This window comes from Phyllopteryx taeniolatus, chromosome 19, assembly GCF_024500385.1.
Source record: "Phyllopteryx taeniolatus isolate TA_2022b chromosome 19, UOR_Ptae_1.2, whole genome shotgun sequence".
In the NCBI taxonomy this organism is placed as follows: domain Eukaryota; kingdom Metazoa; phylum Chordata; class Actinopteri; order Syngnathiformes; family Syngnathidae; genus Phyllopteryx; species Phyllopteryx taeniolatus.
In genome coordinates, this window is record NC_084520.1 from 5,130,704 (window position 1) to 5,146,585 (window position 15,882).

The 15,882-nt window shown below is 42.2% G+C and overlaps 3 protein-coding genes across 11 annotated transcripts in view; 1 reads left to right on the forward strand and 2 right to left on the reverse strand.

Annotated features, from left to right (window-relative positions):
- LOC133469096 (histone H3.3A) lies at positions 1-2,416 on the reverse strand. Its single transcript, XM_061755712.1, has 4 exons — positions 2,267-2,416; positions 1,457-1,594; positions 671-824; positions 1-594 (listed from the first exon to the last, which is right to left on the reverse strand). The coding sequence occupies exons 2-4, from the start codon at positions 1,582-1,584 to the stop codon at positions 466-468; spliced, it is 411 nt and encodes a 136-aa protein (XP_061611696.1). The 5' UTR covers positions 1,585-1,594; positions 2,267-2,416; the 3' UTR covers positions 1-465.
- unk (unk zinc finger) lies at positions 1,920-13,451 on the forward strand. Of its 4 annotated transcripts, none has more exons than XM_061755699.1 (15): positions 1,920-2,093; positions 3,284-3,493; positions 5,256-5,432; positions 5,509-5,639; positions 5,933-6,068; positions 6,150-6,267; positions 6,342-6,426; positions 6,502-6,791; positions 6,865-6,933; positions 7,973-8,156; positions 8,259-8,360; positions 8,454-8,639; positions 8,718-8,899; positions 10,000-10,260; positions 11,847-13,451. In XM_061755699.1, exons 1-15 carry the CDS (start codon positions 2,035-2,037, stop codon positions 12,003-12,005), a joined length of 2,349 nt encoding a protein of 782 aa, XP_061611683.1. In that variant the 5' UTR covers positions 1,920-2,034; the 3' UTR covers positions 12,006-13,451. The 4 variants fall into 4 exon arrangements, with proteins under 4 accessions (XP_061611683.1, XP_061611682.1, XP_061611681.1 ...); XM_061755698.1 differs by lacking the exon at positions 1,920-2,093 and adding an exon at positions 2,513-2,607; XM_061755697.1 differs by lacking the exon at positions 1,920-2,093 and adding an exon at positions 2,652-2,926 and having other exon boundaries at positions 8,763-8,899.
- The window catches only part of unc13d (unc-13 homolog D (C. elegans)), a 22,352-nt gene continuing 19,876 nt past the window's right edge, over positions 13,407-15,882 (reverse strand). For all 6 annotated transcript variants that reach the window (XM_061755694.1, XM_061755693.1, XM_061755691.1 and 3 more), the window contains exons 34-36: positions 15,469-15,592; positions 15,150-15,373; positions 13,407-13,907 (exon numbers count right to left, since the gene is read on the reverse strand). In XM_061755694.1, the coding sequence (XP_061611678.1) occupies positions 13,762-13,907; positions 15,150-15,373; positions 15,469-15,592 (494 nt within the window). In that variant the 3' untranslated portion in view covers positions 13,407-13,761. The remainder of the gene's footprint in view (positions 13,908-15,149; positions 15,374-15,468; positions 15,593-15,882) is intronic.

Consider the following 15,882-nt stretch of genomic DNA (forward strand, 5'->3'; position numbering starts at 1 on the left):
TCTACTCATAAAGAACTTTAATAGAAAGATGTGACAATTCTCAATTATTAAAATGTAGCTGCCAGGATTTTGTTCAATGTTGGAAAACATGTAAAAAGCAGTCCAGAAAAATAAGGTCTGCTCGCTCCTTGCACCAAGACTTGTAACAGTAGTGGAGACATTTGTTGGGCAAGCTGCATTTTGTTCCAGAAATGGTCAATGATGAGACACTATCATCGTGGATGGAGGTCATTATCCACAAAAACTTGGCGGAGGGGCAGTGATGTCTTAAATGTCACAACAATCCACATAACAAGCAAATATTCCTACACAACTACCCATTAGCATGTGGAATGGCTGATGTCTAAAATACAATACAAAAGTCATTAACTCAAAAGAATACCCAAGAAATAAAAAAAAAAAAAAGTCCACAAAAATCATAACTATGATAAATATTTATCTTGACATGCGACTGTCAAGAGGTACTTAGGCCCTTTCTCCCCTTATCCTGCGGGCCAGCTGGATGTCTTTGGGCATGATGGTGACACGCTTGGCATGGATGGCGCACAGATTGGTGTCCTCAAACAAACCCACAAGATATGCTTCGCTGGCCTCCTAATGGGTCAAACGGCATCATATTAGCACCGAATAAATCCCAACTTTTAGTATACACAGGGTTTTGTTTATTTACCTGAAGAGCACCAATAGCAGCACTTTGGAAGCGGAGATCGGTCTTGAAGTCTTGAGCAATCTCTCTCACCAGGCGCTGGAAGGGCAGTTTGCGGATGAGCAACTCAGTGGACTTCTGGTAACGACGGATCTCCCTCAGAGCCACAGTGCCCGGCCTGAGGAAAACCAATCAAGCATGTTGTGGTGACTGACTCGCTGGATTATGTGTAGGGCTGCACAATTAAATCAAATTTCAATCAGGATCAGAATATTACCACCTGATCATCTACGATATTTACAATTAAAATGCAAGCTCTGCTGCACTTTGCCAACCAGTCGTCAGCCAACCACAAGGGGGCGAACGCATAGTTAAGACTTCCTTCAGCTGCCTAAATTAGCAAGTGAGCACAAGGCTAAAGTTACTTGGTGAACTGATGAGAGGAAGGTAGGAGGAGCTCATGCCCCAAAAGCAATAAACATCCATTGTCTGGACTTTTTTCTGATTCAGGCCAGGTTCAACAAAACTTTCATTACATCAACATTCAGTTAGCCCTTGGTACATTCGGTTATTGGATTTTTTTATTATTCTTCAAATACATTGTGTTTACATTTCATGTTACACTGAGATTTTTACACATTTTGTTGAAAAATAGTGCAATACATTTTTTTTTGTTAACGAACAATACTTCCTGCTCCTATTGGGGCGCTTCCTGAATGGGATAATTATTTGGAATGATTTTCGGAATCGCTCTCTGTATAACAATATTGATCAAAATAGTTTTTTTTTTGGCCATAGTCTGAAACCCACCTGTAGCGATGGGGCTTCTTCACTCCTCCTGTAGAGGGCGCACTCTTTCTGGCTGCCTTGGTCGCAAGCTGCTTCCTTGGTGCCTTTCCTCCGGTGGATTTACGAGCAGTCTGCTTGGTACGGGCCATCTCGTATTAGCTACAAGAGAACAGTGAAGTCGCATTATTAAGAGACACTCATATGTATACGCCCACGGGATGTAGAAACTGAACAAGCCGTGTCAACATGTTAACCTAGCCCACAACAAGGCACCCATCCCCCTCCCGCCTAACAACTGTGTGTCTGATTTAGCGTAGGCACACCGCAACTAAAATACAACTTCTCACATTAGCAGTCTCTTAAAATACGACAGAGATCATTGTACATTCGACACAGTTGTCACATCGTAGACCATTTGAGATCTGGACACTTTTTTTTTTTTAATAAGAGGAGCCGGTTGTAGTCTCCCGCCGCCATTCAGCGTCAGTTTGTCGTCTTCGCCATTTTCGCTCTCATTTCACCCCCACTCGACATTGCGAATAATCTTATACGGGTTTAGTTTACCGGTAATTAACGTCACACGCATCCGTTTTCAGAATATGTGGCACATTTCTAACAACGCCAAGCTTACCAGCAACACGAGGCAGACGAACGTGAGGTAATCGTATTTGTTTAAAAACGCGGTCGAAACGAGCCCATTGTCCTTGTTAGGGCTAGCATAACGCTCTGTACGTCAGTCTAACAACACAGCGACACAAATAGCCTACACAGCACTGTCAAAGAAATGAAATCATATTCGTAAGATAAACGACTCAAAATGAAAATATTTACCTTTGTGACGTTGCTGTTGTTCTGTAAGGTGGCAGGTCACGGTCACCGCGGAAAACGATCAATGCTTGATGGAAGCTTGAGGCCAAGTATTAATAGTCTGGCGTGACGTCATATTGTAAAAACACTTTGCGCTCATTGGTACATTATAGAGCGCGGCCATGGTACAGCCAATAAGAAGCAGCGAAAAAATCAATACAGTGCTCTACAACACACTGAATTTATTTTTGTGTTCATGTGTTTACTCAAATGTCGTGTTTGATTATAATGAGGTGCTTGTGCTTTAACTGCAGGACACACTATTCTGGTTCACCGCAACAAAGACATGGGAAAGACACGGGAATGTATGTAGTTCTCAAAAATCCCAACATGACATGAACGCGGCATTTGTACTACTTCCTCCAGTCTCGCGCAAACTCACATCATTGTAGAATGCGGATTTCTATGCTAACTTGACGAGCTAGCTTCTTTTGCTAAAAACAAGCTTGTTGTTGGGACTTTAGCGAGGGCTAAAATGTCGAGAACACACCAGGTGCCCCCGTTGTCTTCAGCGGGGACGACAACCGGGGGTCATTCGTCGTCCTCGTCGACTTCTTCCGCGGGAGGTTCGACATCTCCCGCAACCGTGTTGAACGTGCAGCCCGAAAAACCTCAGCATTACACGTACGTAATGTTAGCCTATTAGCCGATAAGATACGTAAAATGTACACAAACTCACGTGCACTCGGGTTCGCATTCGAAACAAAAGGTGGTCTAATTTGGGAACATTCTTCCCATATACGGTACTCTTTTGACTACAAAATAAGTATACAAATAATTATCATTAACGGTTAACTTGAATGATACAATTTGTTAGTAAATGATTGATTCGACTTTAACGCAACATAAAGTTGTAAGGTTGCAGATTACGGCAAGAAATGAAAATAGGCGACAGAGAGAGAGAAAAAAGCTGTACTGTTAAGATAATGAATGATAGTTTTCTAACCACGAATTTCTGTCTCGTTTGCTTCACTCTCTCAGATATCTGAAGGAGTTCAGAACGGAGCAGTGTCCCCTCTTTGTACAGCATAAATGCACACAACACCGGCCTTTTTCCTGTTTCCACTGGCACTTCTTGAACCAGCGGCGCCGCAGGCCTATGCGCAAACGTGACGGGACATTCAACTACAGTCCAGATGTTTACTGTACCAAATACGACGAGGGAACGGGAACCTGTGCTGATGGAGATGAGTAAGGGGGAAAACAAACACATTTTGTCTCATAATCCCTGACTGGAGAAAGAAAGGATTTATCACAGATTCAACGCACATAATATAGGAAACAGTGTGATTTGAGGTGCCAGAATACTATATGTAACATCATAAATAATGTAGAATGCCGGGCTGGAAACAGGGGGTCCCAGGATACGACACTTTGAGGTTACGAACGAAAGTTTTGCACAGTGGGGGTAGGAATATGAATGTTTTGCACAGTGGGGTAAGAATACATCATCACGTGGCACAGGAATGCACCCTAAGTTACTGGCTTATATATCATTTTTCAGAATCAGAATCATCTTTATTGGCCAAGTATGTTAAACACACACAGGGAATTTGTCTGTGGTAGTTGCAGCCACTCTAGTACTACAGCAAACAAGCCACTATGACACAATATACATTTAGGACATTAAAACACAAGTACGGAGATTCACTGAACAATGTAAGGGTACCAGTAATGTCCTAATGCTGATACAATGACAATTCTGCAAATGATGCAGAGAGTTGTCAAACGACTCAAAGTGTCTATTAGTGCGCTAATTCTGATAAGACAAGTGTGCAAATGGCGCAGAGTCATCAAGCACTAAAAGTGGCCAGTAGGATGGTAATACTGATCAACATCAGTTATGCAAATAACACAGAGTAACAAAGCTACAATAAATGCAGCAATAATGTCACAACAGAGATGTGCAAAATTGGCAAAATGTCACTGGAATTATAAGTCAACTGTTTTAAGACGATGGAAAGAGGGAAGAAACTATTGGAATGTCTGCTGGCTTTAGTATGCATTGTTTAATAGTGCCGACCTGAGGGTAGGAGCTGGAAAATGTGGTGACTAGGATGTGGTGCCTGCTCGTCTTTCATTTCATTGTTTTATATGTATTCCATGGCCTTAAAGTGTTTTTCCGACACATTCCCTGCAAATATGACATCCCTACTGTGTTTGCATAGGTTAATGATGGACTACAGTGCATCCCATCTTACATACAAACTGCGAGATGTCTGTATAGTTTAGTCGTGCATTAACATTTAAACTTCTAAAAGGGATGACAACTGTCGTCATCTAGGAATATATATATATTTTTTTTAGATATTTTTTGGCATGAATTGATTCAAAATGCAATATTGCATCACATTTGTTGAAGGGGAGGCCCTTATAGGAAAAAAAGCAAAACATCTGCTTCTGTTTTCTTCTTAACCATTTGTATCCTCTGAAAAGGACCTTTTGTCAAAAAGTGACCTATACTGCTGATACGTCCGTGAGCCATTCAGGATATGAAGTACTGTAGAAATTGAGGACAATTGTAAGAAGGATACTAGATGATGTGTTGTCATCGCAACATTACCATCTGAATGTCGGCCTTCTCGCACATGGATGAACAATGAAACGATGGTGATTAAAGGGGGAAAAAAAAGAATGTAAGAGCAAAAGAAAACTTCATTGTGTTAAAGACATGCTAATGAACCTCTTTTTTAGTGTGAGGTGTGACCCGAACTATTCCAACTTTACCTTTCAATTCATCCACCATCTCACATAACAATGTGACAAGTTCACTATTTTGTTCAATACAATGTCAGTTAGCTTAGTTGTTGCATGCTTCATCAGCTGGGTTAGTATGAGCAGTTTTACCCTAAATGTAATTTTTCTATCTCTTGCTGTCACTCTCGCTCTTTGACTTTAAAGTACCGTTATTATATTTGCCACATTTTGAATGATATTTGTTTGGGCCCTCCAGGTGTGCATTTCTACATCGGACAGCTGGGGACACGGAACGAAGATATCACCTCCGCTACTATAAGACGGGCTCGTGCATTCATGAAACGGATACAAAAGGCCACTGCAGCAAGAACGGCTGCCATTGTGCTTTTGCGCATGGGTCACATGACTTGCGCAGCCCTGTGTATGATGTGAGGTGCGGAAAATTACCTCAAAGGATTAGTAATCATACTCAGTAAGATATTGGGGTTTTACGTTGCATTTTTTCACAGGGAAATGCAGGTCATTGAGTGTCAAGGTGGCTCTGGACCCTTAGAAGGAGCTGGGGGAGACGGACAGTCGGGCCAGGCAGCGAGTACAGCCCTCATTGAGAAGATTCTGAGTGAGGAACCACGTTGGCAAGGTACATGTAACAACAATATCGGTATGGACACACATATCTGACTGCATTTTGCTTGGACTTTTTAAGGGTTTGATTAGCTCGAATTGCCCATGACAGCTCATGTGGACAGATTTGTAATATCTGTTATTTGTGAATGAAGATTGTTTTGACACTCAGATGGGGAATATATACTGGTCTTTGTTTTAAAACACCATGCCTGTGTGTGTGTGTGTGTGTGTGTGTGCGCGCGCACGTGCGTGTTCATGTGACACACAAGCTGCCAGCCTCATTGTACCAATTTCGTGTCTCCTCAGATAACAACTATGTGTTATCTCACTACAAGACAGAGCTCTGCAAGAAACCGCCTCGCTTGTGTCGTCAAGGTTACGCCTGTCCATATTATCATAACAGCAAAGATAGGCGGCGCAGCCCACATAAGCACAAATACAGGTGCGCTATAATACAATGCCAAAAGATGACTTTTCTCAGCTGGCAGTGTGAAAATGGTTGTGCTTGCTGTTGCGCCCACAGAGCTTTGCCTTGTCCAGCTGTAAAACTGAGCGAGGAGTGGGGTGATCCGAGCAAATGTGAGTGTGCAGAGGGATGTCAGTATTGTCACACGAGAACAGAGCAACAGTTCCACCCAGAGGTGCGTCTACAAATCAGACCTTACCTACAGGGAAAATCCAAACATTTGAAAGAGGTGTTGATTTGTTGCCACAGATTTACAAGTCCACCAAGTGTAATGACATGCAGCAGTGTGGCAGCTGTCCTAGAGGACCTTTTTGTGCTTTTGCTCATGTTGAAAGTAAGTCACCACCACACATCTCCCAGTGGTACCAAAAATCATTCTAATCTCTTTTTCATTTTAAATACACTCCAGAAGCATTTGTCTTCGAGGAGTCATTCTCTTCGCCCAGATCCCCCCCACTTCTCCGTCCCCCAGATCCTGGCTCTGCAGAGGAGGCTGCAGACACAAGTGGCCACAATAAGGGGCCCGGTCATGTCGCTGACCCCTTCTCGCCTCCTGTCGGGTCTCGTGTTCCTGAGCAAGGCCTGCTGGGTAGTGTGCTAACTCTGTGTGAGGACATGAGGGGAGCAGTTGAGCCTTTATCTCCTTGGGTGGGAGAGGGAGGGTACGGCAGGGCGCCTGGATTTGAGAGAGAGGATCAGGTGAGATTAATGAAAAAGTGGGTGTCATGGCATGTTTGAGTGGAATGATGGCATATTTTTGTTGTTCTTCAAGGCTAAACAAAGGAGTTTTTCCTTAGAGCAGCGCAGCAGAGAAGTGGCATCAGCACAGAGCAGTAAACAGGTAGAATTTCTTGCTTCTGTGTTTACAATATGGCGCACACAGTTGAACCTCTAAGGCTGACCGCAATCCATTTGGTGACACAACTTGACTTTCAATATGTTTAGATTTCAAAGTTTATCCCATAGAAAAATTCTAGCCCTCCATTTTCTATTGCACTTGCCCTTATAGGCCCAGCTGAGTATGGGCGAGAGGCAAAGTACACCCAGGACTGGTTGGCAGCCAACTGCAGAGCACATATAGAAAAACAAGCATTCACACCTATGGACAATTTATAGTCTTCAGTTAACCTAACATGCATGTTTTTGAAATATGGGAGGAAGCTAATACACGCAACGGGAGAACATGCAAACTCCACACAGGAAGGCTGCAACCGGGATTTTAACCTCCAACCTCACAGCTGTGAGGCGGAGGTGTCAACTACTCGTGCCATGCCACTTTCAGTTCGTTTCAATGGGGAAAATTGATTTGATATACACCAGGGCCCGACCGATACGGATTTTTTGGAGACAGATTCTGATATTTGGCATAGTAAAACTCAGATAACTGATTAATCGGCCGATTGACATGAAATAACTTTTTTTTTTGGTCCCTTAATGCTTACAACAATAATCATATGAATTATAGCAGAACATTTGACTGTTTCACAATACTTTCATCCTTTCGTATTTAACTTCACCACTGAGAGAAAATTTGGACGATTTGTTTGCCGATTCTTGATTATTATTATTTTTTTTCATTTTGAATGTTTGAATGTCGTTATCGTTGTCTTATGTTGTAATGTGTTCATGTATAAAAAAAATTTCTGCAGAATTCATTTGAAAAGAGACAATATCTGCCGAGATTGGTCGCACCCTAATATACATTACAAATAGTTACAAGCATGGTCACGGAACAAATTAAACTTGTAAGTCAAAGTACCACTGCATTTGTATTCAAGCATTTTCCATAATATGCCCCGTTTAAGGTTCCACACATTTCGTAAAGGTAAGATTAAAAATACATTTATTTTTTTGCAAATACGACGTTGTATCTCCCTCAGGATCTGCTGGTGTTTCTGCCAGTGGGCAGCCCTTTAAGTCTGTCCTCCAGCATCCCCTCCAGTCTGGCCGCAACCCCACCCAGCCCTGCGCCAGGAGGACTCCCGGGGACCAGCATCGCATCAGGCATGAATGCCAACGCCTTGCCCTTCTACCCTACCAGTGAGACAGTGGAGTCTGTTGTAGGTAGGTCAAGATGTACCTGTTTATGGATCTGTGTGTCAATTAGTGTGCAGATGAAGGCCTTAAAATCATCGTTGTGCTGCTTTGGTGCTGTCTTTGTTGCAGAGTCGGCGCTGGATGATCTTGACCTGAATGATTTGGGTGTGTCAGCATTGGAAAGAGGCTTGGAGAGTAATTCAAGTCTGCCTCGGGTGGGAGTTAGGCTCGGTAATTGTGTAACATCTACAAAAGAAATACAGTATAAAGCATCATGTGGTTGAATACAATATGACCTCCCTCCTGTTTCCTTGCTTTTTGTAGGAGGTAGCCGGCTTCAGAGCTCTGCCCCAGTCAACATCCCAGGATCCTTTAGCTCATCTGCTCCTTTTAGCTCTCCTTCGCCGTCCCCCCCAATCAGACCACGTGCCTCCCCATTCTTCTCCACTCAGCTGTCCCAGCCTGGCCAACACGAGAGCCCCTTCCTGGGACCATCCCATAGTTCCTTAGGTTTGTGGAATTTCACCCCGCTGCTCACGCGAGAGATAGTGATGTGATGTGCACGCCTGCATTTCATCTGTTTTGTAGGTCTTAATGGTATGAGCAATAACATCTGGGAGCACTTCCCCACAGGCCAGGGCTCCCCCGGCACACCCCCAGCCCTGATGCCCTCAGGCCACTGTGCGGAGACGTCCAGGCTCAAACAGGAGCTTGAGGAGGCTCACAGGGTCCTGAAGCAGTGGGGACACAGCTGGAGACACACAGCTCAGGTAGGTCACAGGGCTTCCAAGGCTAGATTTGCTATCGTTTACTTCCATGGTGTCGCTCCGCGGTAGTGACACTTGTGGAGTTGTTTCATGTTTTGTGTGTGTTGTTTCGTCAGTATAAATGCAGTCATATCGGATATGTCACTTGAAAAGTACAGTACATATTTATAGACAGCCAAACAAATCGATACAGTGGTGTCTTGAGATACGAGTGGTGTCTTGAGATACAAGTGACCCAACTTTTGAGGTTTTTTTTTTTTAGATAAGAGCTGTCATTCGGACAATTTTTTTGCTTTGAATTGGGAGCAAAACTTTGAGATTGGAGCCCTGTATAGTGAACTCAGCTCAACTGACTCAGCTCAACTGACTTCACAATAAGCAGCAGTTTGACAAGTAGTGAACATTTAAAAAAATAAAATAAGCTGTTTAGTGCCATTCCCAGTTGAAGTTTACTGTCACAGACTAAACATAAAACAAAAAGAATTACATGTGTATTTAAAACAACCAAACAACTTTCCTTTGAGAATGCCCCCGTTAGCTTAATGCTAACACATAATGGAAAATGCCATTGACAGGCTAAAGGATTGCATTGATAGTCGCACTGTTACGAGCCTTTAACAACACATATTAGAACACAAATAACTGAGGAATACATGTAGACAGAAAATATCACAATACTCACAGGAATATATTCTTTATCCTCTGCAAAAAACAACCATGATTGCATTACTGAGTCACTAAGTGTAGTCGTGTACTCGTTTGTGGCAAAGGCGGCGGGCACACCAGAAGGAGAAGCACAAGGAATTAAATTGAAGCATTAAATCATAATGCACAAACTGTTTAATTCTTTGGATTTTCATTTGATTATGTTATTACTCTATCCTTTCATAAAGTACAATATTATACAGCACTATTTTCCTAATTAAAAGGCACATTACAAAAATGTTTTTTTTTGGGGGGGGGGAGGGGGGACTGGAACAGATTCATGGCATTTCCATTCATTTCAGTGGTCATTCATGGGTGATTAGTTGTGTGGCATGCTGCGTTTTGTCAGAATTACTAAAACAACAAATACCCTACCTTTGACCTATACTGTTTTGCAGTCGTGGGCCACACTGAAAGCAGATGCGGAGGAGTCACGTGCCCACGCGGGGCGGTTTGCAGTGGAGGCTGAGAGAACCAGGCAGGCTGAGGAGAAGGCGCGGAGACAATCCACTATCTTGGAGGAGGCGCTGGAGACCCTGAGGAGCGGAGAGAACCCCCATTTAGCATTACACCAGCTCCAGATGTTACACAGACTTCCCTTAGAATCCGTCCTCAGTCTGCAGGCACAACTCTGCAGCTGCTTGCACACTGTGGAACAGGTAATACCTACCTCACCATTTACACACCCTGCAGCCACACTACACACATCCATCCATCCCATCCATTTTCTGAGCCGCTTCTCCTCACTTGGGTCGCGAGCGTGCTGGAGCCTATCCCAGCTGTCATCGGGCAGGAGGCGGGGTACACCTTTCACTGGTTGCCAGCCAATCGCAGGGCACATAGAAACAAACAACCATTCGCACTCACAGTCACACCTACGGGTAATTTAGAGTCTCCAATTAATGCATGTTTTTGGGATGTGGGAGGAAACCGGAGTGTCCGGAGAAAACCCACGCAGGCACGGGGAGAACACGCAAACTCCACACAGGCGGGGCCGGGGATTGAACCCGGGTCCTCAGAACTGTGAGGCTGACGCTCTAACCAGTCGTCCACCGTGCCGCTATCGTAGAACAGTGTTTCTCAAATTGTTCCGCTCACTCATCACATTTCTTGACCAGTTCAAACCATTCCAACCTCAAAATATTCAGTTTATTCAGGAGCTGTTGGGAACAATTTATCACATTCCCCAAATTTTCATAATAAAATTCACAAATTAAGCGAGATAACCAGAATTTTACATATACCATTTTATATAGTGTATGTAACCCCCCCCCCCTCACATTTCTGACATTAAATCAGACTTCACTTTTCCTGGTTTAGGTCAATTAGGATTACCAAAATGATTTCTATTTGCTAATTGCCAGAGTAATGAGAGGTTTCTTTTGTTTGTTTTAAAAAAAAACACAATTTTCATGACTTTCTTCTAAGTCAGACGTTTACATAGATTTCATTAGTATTTGGTACCATTGACTTTAATCTGTATGACTTGGGTCAAACATTTTAGATATCCTTCCACAAGCTTTTCATAATAGTAAACCATCTCCTTCCTCAGCGGCATGATGGCTGGACATTCCCATGGTGTTTCTACTTTCATATAATTGTTTGACCAGATAAACGTGGCACTTGGAAATTGCACCCAAGGATGAACCAGACTGGTGCAAGTCCACAGTTCTCTTCCTGATATCTTGCCTATTTGTTGTGACTTTCCCATGATGTTACACAAATAATTGGTGTGTTTCAGGTGTGCCTAGGTCAAATACATCCACAGGTGTGTCTCTACTCAAATGTTGTCAATAAACTTCCAAAAGCTTTTGAAAAGCTTCCAAAAAAATAACATCATCATCTGGGTTTTCCCAAATTGTTTAAAGGCATAGTCAACTTACTGTATGTAAACTTCTGACTTTGAAGACACTTAGTAATACTGAGTCTCATTTTTCTGCTATTTAGAAAACAGAAATAATTTTGGCCAACCTAATTTACCAAAAACAAGAAAAGTTTAGTCTGATTTAATGTGAGACAGAAAGGGGGGGGGGGGGCAGTGTCTTTTTATAGTGTATGTAAACTTCAGCGTTTCCTCCTCCTTCCCCATTTCTTGACCCATTCAGTGTTTTAGTTCAGCATGAGCTCTTCAGCATTCCCTTGCAATTTAGTTTGTATTAGTTTTCTAAATAAGGGTCAGCATCATGTGATATTTGTTTGAATCTATGTCAAATTCTTTGCTAAAGAGTATGTGTGTTGTCCCAAGGTGGTGTACAAGAAGCAGAGGCATTGCTGTGTGTCATGTGGAGAGCAGGGCTCCGTCTCCCTGCCCTGTGGCCATGGACTACATTGTGCGAGCTGCTCCACCTCCGCAGAGTGCCCTCTCTGTCCTGAACAAACACTGGAGCAGCAGCAGCTCTCCTAACCCTGGGCCCACCCCAGCTGACCCACCATACACACCACATCATTCAGTCCTGATTCCACTACCACCAGCGATGGATCTTTGACACCATTCCAGACTCTGTCGAGGTTCTTTTTTGTTTTTTCACTCTTTTATCTCAACGCAAGCACAGATGATTCCTGACAGACAACCAATTCATGGGGTACAGTGAACCCTTGCGATAGTTACAAGAGCCCTGCAATAAATAGCAAAAATCGGTGAGTTATTGACGTCTACCGAAAAAGGTTTGCAATTGCCTATAGATGCCACCATATGGAAGCAAGACTTTTTTCCCCCTATTAGACAAGGCTATGACATGACTAAATGATGCTTCTCCCCTCACAGTTCCTTGGCACTAAGATGGCGCCAAAGCAATTTTTCTATATTAGACATGGCTCTGGCCTGAGCATAAAAACAGCAAACAGGTGAGTTTTTCAGTGAATAATATAGAACCGGTTCCCCAAAAATCTGAAACTAGGCAAATTTGCAAATTTTGAACTGTGAATATGGAGGGTTACTGTACTCATGGTTAATTAGCCATTAGTGTGGGGAATTACAAAGAATCATATTCCCAGTATTACCAATGGGAAAACCAGTAAATTTGAATAGCGATCCTTCTTGACCACCAACACTGTTCTTTACACATAACTGTATGTAGTCTTGATGTATGATGATTATCATCAATACGCATATTTTAATCAGTTTTAAAGTCTTGGCTTCAAAAGCATATGTGGCCACTTTAAGTACATGGGCTTATATCAACAATCCTACACAAATAGAAAACAATGTTCACTTGACTGGCACTGGCAAAGAGGGTAATATATTGTAGAGGTTGAAGTTGGCAGAATTGCTCAGAATCGTGCAAGCAACGATTAACAGTTCACAATACAGCCGGATTGCACTGTATTGTACACGTGTACCTAATCAAGTGACTGTATCTGCAGTGCTGTCAATCCATCAGTTGTCTGTAGAGATTTAAAAATATACTATTGTATTTCAGCCCCCCAAAAAAGTAATTTGCATTTCTTTTTTTGGAGTTGCTAGCAAATTTCATAAATGCTAACTCATGGATGGCATAGACTTTTATACATTTTAGACATCATTTCTGTACAAATCATGTCATTTTAGAATGATTACCCAACTGTGTGAATGGATGGATGGATGACTAAGCCAACTCGTACATTTTTAGATGTTAACCAAATCAGTCTAAGTGTGAGATAAACTCTTAAGGGCAAATTTCATCTCATCCTTACAAATTGTACAGTATATAGCTACCGCCAAAGGGGATCAACGAATATATGAGTTAGCGCTTGTCTATGTTGTATTGAATTTGTTTTCAGACTTTTTTTTAAAAAGCAAAAATAATGAAACATGAAACGTTTTAAATAGAAACAAAATCTTTAATAAAAGAAAAATTAGAATGACCTCTACAACAGGCAGCCTCTGTTAAAGCACTCAGGTTTCTCTAAGAGGAATGCATATGAACACAATCAAGCTAAATATACTCAGTTAACTTGTGTAGTCTTTTAAATCACTTTATCTCTGTTATACACGTTTGTTCATACCTGCCATTTTTTTTTTGCTGTGAGAGCTTGTCATTGTTGACATTTCATTGTAGTATAATATGTTCTGTATATTGACATCCAACTTTATTGCACTGATTAGACAAAGCATCAGGAGGTGGACTGTCATTCTATACCAGTGTTTCATTATGAATGGATTTAGTTCATTAAAGCAAATTCTATATTTTTGGATGAAAAAAAAAGTGTGCGCCTTGTGCTTGACTTTGCTCCTTGGACTGTTTCTCTCTTTGTCTTCTTTTCTTCACAAAGGCTTGTATTTCCCGCTCGCCTTTCCTGGACTCCAGCAACTTAAGGATCTTGTTTTCTGCGAATCCACACACACATGCATGTAAAGAGGTTGCAACCAAGTCAGATGCATACTGTTAATTGTCATAAATATGTTGGGAATTAGCCAGTTACTATTAGCAGTAGCAAAAGTACAGTACATTATAAATATACCAATCAATGAGGCTGCCGACACGGATTTAAGTTAAATCCAAAAAAAGGTCGTGGGATGTTAATGTGTGTTGATTTTGCAGGTATCTAAATACTGTCGCTAATTTCGGCTTGTCCCATGAGTGGTTGCCACAGCAATTCTATGTTCTTTTACACGCAACCATTGTCAAAAGTGTTTGTTGACTACTATGTTTATGCCCATGCTTTTGCTCACCATCATTGTTTAACTTTTGTATTTTTTCCACCCATTTTGTTACAAAGAAAAGGAACTTGGTCCAACATTACCTTTAAGATAAGCCGTCTTCCAAGTTATTGGGGATATGCTGATGTATTTTTCCCCCTCTTCTTGAAAATAATAGAATAATATACAGTGATAATATACATTGCTCATACATTCGGGCTGGAGAGGAGAAGGTTTTGACCTATCCCAATTTATATATAATATCAGTTTAACACATTTTAATCATGTGCAACCAATGTTCATGATTTTTTTTTTCAGTGCATTTTAATGATTTTGTGCAAGAGGCGGATTAGTGAATAAGTTGTTGACAGAAAATTCATCCATCCATCCATTTTCTGAACCGCTTCTCCTCACTCGGGTCGCGGGCGTGCTGGAGCCTATCCCAGCTATCATCGGGCAGGAGGCGGGGTACACCCTGAACTCGTTGCCAGCCAATCGCAGGGCACATACAGACAAACAACCATTCGGACTCAAATTCACACCTATGGGCAATTTTAGAGTTGTCAATTAACCTACCATGCATGTTTTTGGGATGTGGGAGGAAACCGGAGTGCCCGAAGAAAACCCACGCAGGCACGGGGAGAAGATGCAAACTCCACACAGGCGGGGCCGGGGATTCAAACCCGGTCCTCAGAACTGTGAGGCAGACGCTCTAACCAGTCGTCCACCGTGCCGCCAGAAAATTATTATCAAATATTTATAGAGCAGCAGTATGTGTGCCCTAGCACTGACACTGACTCTGAAGCTGAGCTCTCATAGTCAAAAACCCGCTCCAAAGCTACTCATTGTCCACTCTTCATCTGAAGACATCATTGACAAAAAGTTTCCAGTTGGGAAACTGTCAGCTTATTTTGAATTAAATAGTCATACCATTAGGTTTTGGATGTGTCAGGGGGAGACGTATTTGGGCAGGAGGGGCATCTGGATGAAAGCTCAGTCCGTCTTTTTCTTCCCCTCCTCTTGCTACTCCGGGTATGTCTTTGAGGGACAGGAAGGCTTCACCTTCAAAGTCGTCTGTTCTCAAAGTGTCATGGTCCAGAACCGTCACTACCAGGCAAGCCCCTGGAGCCTGGCACTGATTCAGTCCGACTAGGCTGTCATGTAATGGAGACAGGTGGCGAGTTAGGGTATACAGTACGTGTATGAGATCTTGTAAAAAGAATTTGAGTGAAAAATACATAGAACTTACAACTCAAAGGCCTCATCGAACAGAGGATTAAGATCACAGCTTTTTATCTGAGTGCAACACGGTTCTACAAGAGGGAAGGTGTGGTAAGGCTCCAAACACAAATGCACATATGGATCACTTAAACCTGTGGGATGCATGGGATAGAGAACAGATGCCACAGAAATGCATGTAAGTTGGATGCTAATTTCGAACACCACCACTTTTCTTCTCTGAGTTTTTCAACAGCAGTAACTTAACTGTAAGAAAGTGAATAAAAGGACACTCAGGCATTAACAATGAATGTAAGATTAATTCATTAAAACAATTTTTTTATTCATTTTATTCTACCAATACATAGATCCGCACACGAACTGACAAGTTCAATTCGGTGCTTTGGTGAGAAAGTGCTGACTCCACGAATGAAAATAAAATCCA